The sequence below is a fragment of the Leishmania martiniquensis genome, chromosome 30 (assembly GCF_017916325.1).
Source record: "Leishmania martiniquensis isolate LSCM1 chromosome 30, whole genome shotgun sequence".
NCBI lineage: Eukaryota > Euglenozoa > Kinetoplastea > Trypanosomatida > Trypanosomatidae > Leishmania > Leishmania martiniquensis.
The window spans coordinates 925,001-935,000 of NC_090165.1; the positions used below are offsets into that span (position 1 = coordinate 925,001).

The 10,000-nt window shown below is 59.6% G+C and overlaps 4 protein-coding genes across 4 annotated transcripts; all 4 read right to left on the bottom strand.

Moving 5' to 3' along the window:
- Nucleotides 1-259: 259 nt before the first annotated feature.
- Nucleotides 260-1,771, bottom strand: LSCM1_03867 (uncharacterized protein; the record flags this gene model as incomplete). The annotated part of the gene is made up of 1 exon (XM_067321400.1): nucleotides 260-1,771. One exon carries the CDS (start codon nucleotides 1,769-1,771, stop codon nucleotides 260-262), a length of 1,512 nt encoding a protein of 503 aa, XP_067176768.1.
- A 1,553-nt stretch (nucleotides 1,772-3,324) lies between these two features.
- Nucleotides 3,325-4,374, bottom strand: LSCM1_03868 (uncharacterized protein; the record flags this gene model as incomplete). The annotated part of the gene is made up of 1 exon (XM_067321401.1): nucleotides 3,325-4,374. One exon carries the CDS (start codon nucleotides 4,372-4,374, stop codon nucleotides 3,325-3,327), a length of 1,050 nt encoding a protein of 349 aa, XP_067176769.1.
- A 593-nt stretch (nucleotides 4,375-4,967) lies between these two features.
- On the bottom strand, nucleotides 4,968-5,576 carry LSCM1_03869 (uncharacterized protein; the record flags this gene model as incomplete). The annotated part of the gene is made up of 1 exon (XM_067321402.1): nucleotides 4,968-5,576. One exon carries the CDS (start codon nucleotides 5,574-5,576, stop codon nucleotides 4,968-4,970), a length of 609 nt encoding a protein of 202 aa, XP_067176770.1.
- Nucleotides 5,577-6,437: 861 nt separating this feature from the next.
- Nucleotides 6,438-9,272, bottom strand: LSCM1_03870 (uncharacterized protein; the record flags this gene model as incomplete). Its single annotated transcript, XM_067321403.1, has 1 exon — nucleotides 6,438-9,272. One exon carries the CDS (start codon nucleotides 9,270-9,272, stop codon nucleotides 6,438-6,440), a length of 2,835 nt encoding a protein of 944 aa, XP_067176771.1.
- Between the last annotated feature and the right edge of the window lie 728 nt (nucleotides 9,273-10,000).

Genomic DNA, 10,000 nt, shown 5'->3' on the forward strand with positions numbered 1-10,000 from the left:
AAGCATCCTTTGCTATTGTGGAGCACATGCGCACGCCTTCACACATCGCTGAGAGCGTCTGACAGCGTCCCGTCAGTCGGCACACCGCCGGTCTCCCGCCCCTTTTTCATAAACATGTTTGGGCATCGCGTTCAGCGGGCACCGTCCGGAATAGCGAAAAAGCGAACGGAGAGAGCCGGCAGACTATGTGTTGACTGCTCCATTAGCTGTCGGTTTCGGCAGTGGGCGGCTGAGCATAGATGCTGACAAGTCAGCGGCATCATAGCAGAATCGTTGATATCGTCTCCTTCACTTTTACATGGAAGTAGCCGGCTAGGTTCTCCATGTCCTCCACCAGACCCGGGTAGGCCAGGGCCACGCGCACGATGACAAGGCCGTCCACTTCGTGGTGCACAATCATGACACGACGCTCCTCCTCAGTTATATCCAGCAGGGCACGGTTGCGCCTGTTTGCCTTATCATCCTCAGCGATTCTGAAGCAAACGAGGCCAAACTTCGGCTCAACAGGAAACTCAACAAAGCTGCCCAGTCGGGCAGCCATCAGGTCGCGCAAGTACTTGGCGAGGGCGCAGTGACGTCGAATTGTGGCCTGAATCCCCTCCAGCCCCATATATCGCAGCGTTGTAAACACTCTCATGGCGCGAAAGGGGCGGCCCATGCCAAGGTGGTAGTCCTTGAAGTCCACCACAGTATTGGCGTCCGTGTACTTGTTTGCGAGGTAGACGCCGGAGGCGTTCAGCGAGGCGACGATGTGCTTGCGCTCGCGGAAGAAGAAAAAGGTCGTGCTGGTCATCAAACTGAACCATTTGGAGCCGTTGATGATGACCGAGTCCGCGTGCTGGAACGCGGGCAACAGTGGCGCACGCATCTCAGGGCACACCGCAGTAGCCCCTGCATAAGCAGCGTCAAGGTTCAACCAGATGGAGTAGTCGTGGCAGACCTTGGCGATACCTTCAAAGTCGTCCGTAGCACAGACGCCAGTGGTGCCATAGTTCATGGATACCACGCAGGGGATAAGGCCCGCCGCCACATCCGCCTTCACAACGGCACGAAGGCCATCGCCGCGCATCGGGTAGTTACCGCCCGCCTCACGCTGGGTCGCTATCTTGCGCACATGCAAAAACGACACAATTCGCGCCGCCTTTTCCACGCAGAAGTGTGCCTGATCGCTGACGTAGCAGACGAGTTTGCACAAGGTGACGCTTTTTTCTTCGCCGCTCTTGAGCTTTTCCAGCGCGCGGTTCTTCGCCGCCAGCAAGGCCACCACAGCCGACGTCGTGGCCGATGCCTGCAGCACGCCGCCACCGGTGCCTCCCCAGGTCATTGCCCCTGGCATGCCGAACGCGCGAGCAAGCCAGTCCATCACGATCATCTCGAGCTCCGTCGCCGCAGGGCTGGCCCTCCAGTTGAAGCCGGGGTGGTTGAGCCCATTGGCGATGACGTCGCCGAGAAGCGCGGTTGGCGACACCTGCGCTGGAAACCAGGCGTAGAAGTCGGGGTGTTGCCAGTGGATCATGCCGGGGGCGATGTGCGTCTGTATTTCATCCAGGATTGTGGCGAAGTCGGGTGACGCCCTCTCTGGGGCACTTTGGTCGCGGATGCCTTTCCTCAGGAACCCCGGTTGCACCTGGGGAGACACCGGCATCTCGCGATTTCGGAGCGCGAGGTGGTAATTGGCGATAAAATCAACCACGCGGTACCCCTCTGCGCGAAACCTCTCCCAGTCCATCGTCTCTGGGATCGGAGGGTGAGGAGGGCACACCGGTTGCATTGGGTGTGCTTGGTGAACGCTTGGTAAGGGTGCGGGAAAGATGGAAGACAAAAAAATGGGCACGGAGGGAGAAGAGAGGTGCCCGAATCGATCACCGAGGCAGATCTCTGCTGATGTGTCGACAATCTTTACAAGTGAATGGGCGATACGGCGAGTCACAGGGAGCGGGTGGGAGGGGGAGATAGGTAATGGGCTGTGGAGAGGAAGAGCAATGGGGGCCGTAGGCACGGAAAACGAGGAACAAAAAAGAGGGGCTGTGTGAGTTGGTGGGGGGGGGTGCCGAAGCACACGATGTGGGGGAGAGGGGGGCTGTGGCTGAGCAAAAGCAGCACCGGATCCCTGGCGAGCACAGAGCGAGATCGAAGGACAAGATTGAGCGCGCGCGCGCGTAACGCCTCCCGTTTGCTTTTGGCGAAAAGGGGGAGAGGTGGACGGAAACAAAGAGAGCAACAACAACAAAAAGACCAGTCTTTGCCCTTCGATGTTGTGAGGCTCCCACGGCAAAGATTTGCACCTACGGATGAGGTACACCAGAAGCCGAATGCAATGTAATATATATAATATAATATATCCTTTGTCTCTCTCACTTTGTTCCAGAAAACTGTGTCTGACGACAGGAGAGATGGGCACTCCGCTCTCGCCAAGGCTTCAACCAGAACAGACAACAAAACATTCAGAGAAAAATACTTGACGACGATAGCGGAGCGGGCGGCTTGGGTATCGCGCGCAGGCATCGGAGGCGGGGTCGAGAGAAGAACGCAGAAGCGGCGGAAAGAGGGGTCATGTGCAAAAGTGTCGGAGGTACCGCTTCCCCCTCGAGGGGGGCCACTGATGGCACGCCAGAGCATGGACGACGCGGGTGGCAACACGATCCTCGAAGCCATCAGAAAGGTGCCTGAGATTACGCACAGGGAAACCGTAGGCGCCGCCGACTTATCGGAAGAGCGAAAGTACACTCTATCAAGCAAAGCACATCCGCCACCACTATCGCTTCCCTCTTCCGCGGCATTGGCCATTACTGAGGCAGAAGAGGAGGGGACATGCGACGCAATGGTCTGCTCACCATCTCTTGGGTGCGTCAAGCTGGGCCGCTTGTCTACCTGAAAGTTTTTTGTTGGCTGCCTTCTGCAAGCTTTCTTCATCTAAACCGTACGCGTCGACAAGACGCGGCGTCCGCAGCAGACAACATGCGGTGGCGGAGTCTAAGCAGTTCACCTAATACGCTTGGTGTTATAGAAAAAAGAATCTACGAAAAAGCGGTATCGTCGCCAACGCCATTAGCCCCATGTACGCGCACTAGAGTCGCGCGCTTCGTCGTTGCGCAGGAGCGGACATAGGCGAAGTAGACACACACACACACACGCACACCAGCCACAACCTCGTGTAGAGTGAGCGGGAGGGCTACCGAAAAGCGCACTCAGCCGCACTGTCTTGCAGACGATGTCCACTTTTTTTTCTTTCTCCGCTTACGCGCGCGACGCAGCGCGTTCTGCCCTCCCTTTCCATATTCTGGAAGCGGCCCTTTCGTGCCGTCGGTTGCTCGTGGCCTGAACTCAAGCGGGTATCGCCACCACCTGCGACGCACCGCTCTTTGATGAACAGAACGACATCCAAGCGGTTCCCTGGGTCAATGCCACCGCGGTTACCTCGGTGTCCGCGCAGGCCGCGGCGGCACCGGCTGGTTCGAGGTCCCTATCGAGCGCTTCTCCATGAGAACTCTGTCGTGGCAGCCGTAGCAGCGTTTCCGCGCACCAGTACACTGTCGGATCCGGCACGTCGGCGGTATCGATGAGGGCAAGACGGCCAGACAAGTCACCGGCAGCGATGCGGCCGCGGTCTATCGCCACACAGCGCACTGGTGAGCGTCTGTTGCTCATGCCAAACGCCTGCTCTCGCTGTGGGCCCTCGGTGCAGCGCAGTGTGAAGACGCGACCCCCGACGGTACCGACACACACCACTGACGCATCACGCGAGGTCGCGAGGCACGTGATCTGATCCGGCAGCGAGAGAACGGAGATCGGAGTGTTTCCATAGCGCATGTCGTATAGTAACGCCTTACCGTCGTAATTGGCCACAACAGAGGTGTGAGGCAGCAGCGGCACCGCAGCAACGGCACGTCCAGGGGCGGGGTTCGCTAAACTTACGCGCAGCTGCGAACGCTCTACATCAATGACAGCGGCCCCTCGCTCCGTGCACATTAGCAGGCAGTTTGATTGGCCTGGAAATTCAGAAAGCGTACGCACCGGCAGCGAGTCAGGAGCTGTGTAGCACGACGTCAATGCACGCGAGCGGCGCGACACGACGGTTACACTGCCACAAGACGATCCTACCGCGAAGAGTTGGCCTGCATTGAAGAAGCACGAGGACATCAACGGCTCTTCGCCCATTGTGTGATACGGGTAGCTTTCCACACTGCTGGCAGACAGTCCCACAGCGAGGTTGGCACCGTAAAAGCTATCGTCGAGGTTGAAAACGTGTGTCCCGTTGAGTATAGTCGAGACGAGGCACGATGATGTGGTATCGTCGTAGCAGATAGACGATACCTTGCCCACCACCTCCAGCCGGCACGCCGTCTTACTGGGGGGCTCGTATGCGTCGGCCATCGTGATCGCTGAGGAGCTGCGCAAGTACAGCCTGGTGAGCCGCAAAGGGAAATGACGAGTACGTAGCGAGAGGAGAGAAGGGAGGGAGAGAGAGAGATCCTGCAGATGTGTGAGGAAGGAGTACAGTGGACATCCATGAATTCATACGTGCCCCAAGACGTCCAAGAAGTGCAGATGGTTGACTCTATACACACCCCATCCCTGCCTGACGCAATTTGGAATCCTCAGTGCGCTCCACAGTGTTTTTTTTTGTGATGCTACCGCTATGCTTACCCCCCTCCCTTCCCATGGGGAGGGGGGTAAGGGAGGGGGGTAAGGGACGGAAGAGAGAGGCTGTGCAGCTCTTTTGCATTGTCCGTACCGGTGGCATTCGCGGATGCGCCCTTCTCACCTTTTCTTTCGGCTGCTGCGATCACGTGCCTCGCAGCAGCGTCCACCAACGATATCAACGCAGAAGCGCGCACGCATGACAAAAACGTGTTAGCAACGACGAAATCGTTTCAGGGCGAGCAACGGCTCTTCAGTTCCCTGGGCTACGCTCTTTTCGTCATCGTTGATAGAGAGATGAGGATCACTGCGTCTTCCACGCTGGATTAGGGAGACTGCCGCTGCTCATCCTGAAGCTGAGCACGCAACTTCGTGTACTTGAACGGGTACAGGGTGACACCGACTGCCGCGCCGAGACCGAGGGCGGCTGGCACATGAATAGGCCCAAACGCAAAGAAGCACTTGATGTTGAGTCGCACAAACTCTCGGCGGCGCAGCTTCCACGTCGGCTCATTCACCATTGCCCACACGCCTGGGTAGAAGAGATGTGAAGTAACGAGGCAGCTCACGGCGGGGACCTCAGCAGTGAGCGGACCGAGGTATGGCACGAAGCCCTCCTTGGCTCTTGGGTTCGGGATAAGCGGCTCGACCAGAATCCAGTACGCCGTCGCGCTGGCAAAAAAGTTGACGTAAAAGAAGTCGCTCATCATTCGAGGAATGATAGCTCTCTTGTTCTCCTGCGTCTGCGATAGCTTAAGCAGGGGCGACATTGGGATAGCGACACAGAGTGGTGTAGCGAAAAGAACGCCGCACAACACCGTGCGGATGACACGGCGGTACGTTGCGTACTCGCCGAAGGCATCCCCACGTGCGTGGCCACTGGCTCGTGCAGTGGTGGACCGCGTTGCTGTCAAGGAATATTCGATATAGGGCATTCCACGTTAGTCCTCGCCTGCCAGCATGTCAAACGGGGGGAAAGAAATGCGCAGACACAACTACGCGGAAAGCGAGTGGCCAAGGGTGGCCGTATTGCACACACCTCGGAGCCGAAGCGGCACAGACGGCAAAGACGGAGACCAGGGCCAAAGACACATTCATAGGACGAGGGTAACCAAGGGGATGAAGCGAAGACGCCTGAATGTGGGAGCCACACCTCCACAGACCGCCGTGGCTCCCTGCCTCAGTCACCACGGCAAGACTACGCTCCCTCCCCCTCGCGCCATCATACCGCCCTCCTCCTTTCAAAACAGCTATACGCTGCAGAAGTTCTGCAAGAGCGTCGGTGCGGGGGGTAAAGTCCAGCACGCCTCCCTTGTGCGCTGCCCCCTCGCCTCCCCTTCTCTCGCTTGCTGCGCAGCGGGCTGCGCTCCGTCACCGTTGGCGTACAGCCTCTGCTGCTCCAGTCGCACGACGCGAGAGCGGGCCAGCACTCTCACTTTGGAGCACCCGCGAAAGAAAAAAAGGTGAGGCGGAGAGCGTGCGGCAGCCACTGGCATTACTCGACGCCTCGAGAGCTCCTCGTTACTCCGTACTTAGGTTGCCTTGTATAGAGGCAGCGGTTACTTGCAAATAATCTGCCGTTACGACCAATACAGATGGAGCGCCCCCAACCCCAACCTCCGCCTCCTCCACTCGCTACCTCAGGACCGAGCTGCCGTCCACTTCCCCTGCGGCGAGGTAGAGGACAGACATTGTGTGCGAGGGGGGAGGGCAAGGCAGCGGGTGCATCCATCTACACGCACACACACACACGACTCGCACACACATGCTGGAACCGGCGTGGAGAGAGCTGGGCATCACACGTGCGCGTTCACGCTGCTGCTGTGGTGCGGCCAATGCTTGTACCACTCCACATCCTCAGCCTTGATGCGTGGTCGCACTTTCAGCAGAGCCGCGTCGATGTCGGCCGTCGTCATATGAGACGCCTGCACATTGGTTGTGACGGCGTGCAGCGCGGCCTCTTTCACCACCGCGACGACTTCTGCACCAGTGTAGCCCTCCGTCCGCTCTGCCACGTAGCTTGCTGTGAGCTCGACCGCCACCGGCAGGTGCTTAAACTGAATTTCCGTGATGGCGCACCGTTCTGGTAAAGTGGGCAACCCCACATACACGCGACGGTCAATACGCCCGGGACGCAGTACCGCGCCGTCGATGCTGTCAGGCCGGTTGGTCGCTGCCACAAACACGAGTGCGTTCTTCTTCTCTTGAAAGGCAGCGGGCAGCCCATCCAGCTCAGTAAGAAACTGCGAGATGACGCGATCCGACACGCCACCGCGACCGCGGTGGCCGCACATCCCATCTAGCTCATCAATAAACACGACGCACGGGCTCGCCGCACGGGCACGCGCGAAAATGTCGCGAACCGCCTTTTCGCTGTCGCCTACCCACTTCGAGAACACCTCCGGCCCCTTCACGGAAATAAAGTTCATATGACTCTCGTTCGCCAGCGCCTTGGCCAGCATCGTCTTGCTGCAGCCTGGCGGGCCGTAGAGCAGCACGCCCTTAGGCGGAGTCAAGTCGAATTCCTTGAACACCCAACTCTGCTTCCCGAGGCACCAATCCACCACATCGCAGAGTGTCTGTTTGGCCTCTGCGCTACCGCCGATATCGGCCCACGTCACATTCGGCACCGACACCTCGAAGCGCTTGAGCGACGACGGACGAACGACAGCTGATGCCGCCCGGAGGTCTACCTCCGTCGGTGTGATGGACTGGCGCGCTTGGAACGCTTGCACGACTGCTGTCTCGACAAGCCGACGCAGGTCTCGCTGCGTGAAGCCGTGCGCTCGTTCTGCCACCTCTTGCAGGCAGGCCTCGCTGATGGCAGGCCCTGCGGCTGCACCGCTGACACACAGCTCCGAGAGACATGCACGGAGGCATACGAGCCGCTCTTGCACCCCCGTAGGCATCTCCAGCGCTACCACACCTCCGCCAAAGAGTGTGGGACCTGTCAGACATGCGTCGAGGGTTTTCAACGTTGGCGCACTCGCGACCACTCGCACATCGAGACAGCGGCTCTGCAAGTCGAGTAGCTCGGCAGCCAAGGCGTGGGCGATGAGCGACATTGCCCAACAGGAGCCGGTGGAGGACGCCTCTCGGCCGCAGATCAAATGCAAATCATCCACGGCCACCGTCGCCGGCGCCGACTGACGCGCGCGCTCGAATACCTCATGCAGCGCCGTCGCCGTGCTCACTTCGCTGCCCTCACCCTGCGGCAATTGATCTACCTGAACCCACTCCGTGTATCTCGTTGGCCTCGCCAGTGCGGTCGAAGAGGTCGACTCCTCCACGTCCCCCTGGCGCTCACACTGGCGAACAGCCGAGACGTGGCGGGTGAGCCAGCGACTCTTGCCGACGCCAGCGTCCCCCACAACAAGGGTGCACATCCGCTCAAGCCCCGAGGGGACGTGGCCCTGGCACTCCCCAATCGAACTGTTTGGAATTGTTGTCGGTGCATGCTGCGGTGAGCCACTCAAGGCGTCTTTAGCACCGCTGCGGCTGCTGAGTCGCACCTCAGTTGCGTCCGTCACGATCCCCCACGTAGCTGCGGTCTTCGTCACCGACGGCGAGAGCTCTGCCCCTTCGGCGGAAATGCTCAAGTCCACCACCTCCAGCGCTATGCGATGGGTCAGCAAACGCTGCGTGGTGCGCAGGTGCACATACACGATCTTGTGGTGCAGCGCTCGACGGAACAGCGCCTGCAACTCTACGGCAGACGCGATCAGCGGCACGACCGAGTCAGACGCGCCGGTGTCTCGTGCGTTTTCTGGGATAGCCATCTCGACCGTCACAGACAGCAGCGTTGGCACTCCGTGTTGCGGGAGGAGAACTGGGCAAAGCGCGATGGACGAGGCGTCGACCAAAATCGACGCCGCGTCATCGTTCAAGAAGACCCTGTCGGACGCCGCTGCGCGCCCGCCGATCGGTCGCGCTTCCGCGTAAACGTCGCCGTAGCGTGTCGAGAGGTGCACAATATATCCGCTTTGCAACCCGAGGCGGTGCATGAGACGGATGGGGAGAAGGCAGTCGCTCGGCCCAAGAGCTCCGTCCACACCAACAGTGACTATCGCTGAGGCCACGCCACAAGTCTTTCCCATTGGCACGCCGGCATGGTCGCGGGTAACGGAGAAAGACGCGGCGGACAATGTTGGCGCCGTGCTCTGCTTCGCTTCCTCCTTGGCTGGCTTTGTTTTCGGTGAAGCTGAAGCTAGCGGGGGTGCGGCAGCCGCCGGCGCAGCAGCTGACACGCGAGAAGAGCGACCGACGGTAGCGGCGGTGTTGCGCTTCGTATCTGAGGTCTGGTGGCGACTCCTGCGATCCTCTGCCTGGGTGCGGATGCGCTCTTCGCGTGGGGGCGGCATTAGCGCGGCCGCACGCCATTCTCCGTTCTCGCAGCCGGTGTTGAAGTGATCCACAGGAGCACGAGACGGTACCGCAGTCTCCGCAGTCCTCAAGGAGCAAGAGGACGCTGAAGAGGAAGTCGAAGGGCTCGAGCTGCTGGCGGGTGCGAAGGTTCTGTGAGGCTCAGAGGATCCGTTGCGAGCAGGCACACCTCGGCGCCCAGCTTGCAGAAACCCCGTGCCATCGCTGTTGGGCCGTAGGGGCGGTATCAACGGCCTTTTTACGGGCATAAAGAAACCTAAGGTGAAGGCTAAGTAGCAGGTGAGTGTGTGTGTGGGGGGGGAGGGGCAGCAGCAGTTGCGCTAGCCGTGGTGGCGGCATGCTATAGACCAGCACCCCCGACAGCACGGGAATATGCATATATATGCACATAATGCATCGACGTGAAGTGTCGAAGCGCGAGAGGTGAGGAGGCGAGCATAGGCAAAAGAAAAGGGGAGCCATTCGAGCCCGGGAGGATATAAACTCTGAAAGACATGCGCGACATTAACGAAGGAAGGGCGTTTCCACCGTGGCGCCGCTGAACGTCAGCTCTCATCGAGCGCGCCAACGCGTCCCCTGGCCGTTGGCTGGCAAAGCGACGCAGCCTCACCATCCTCATGATCTGTCCGTGTCCGCCTTTTCTCTGGCCCTTGCCGAAAAAAGCTACCAGGCTGGTACGGAGGCTGTCCCGGGGAGTTAATGGGAGGGTTAGAGCGTTCGCGAGTTCGACACACACACACACACACACGCACACACTTCAGCTTCACGGAACACGCGGATTCAGTTCTGGTGATGCGGGAGGAAAGGGGAGGGAAGAAGCTACGCCCGTGACGGCGCCACAGGCCCCCTCCTTCCTTCCTTTGCCCGCTCTTCCTGTATGCCTTGACGCACCCCGTCCGGTGTGCCGCACGGCGAGTCGCGACGTGACGTAACTTTGCCCTTTGCCTTTTCTCGCATTTTCTTTTACGACGGAGGG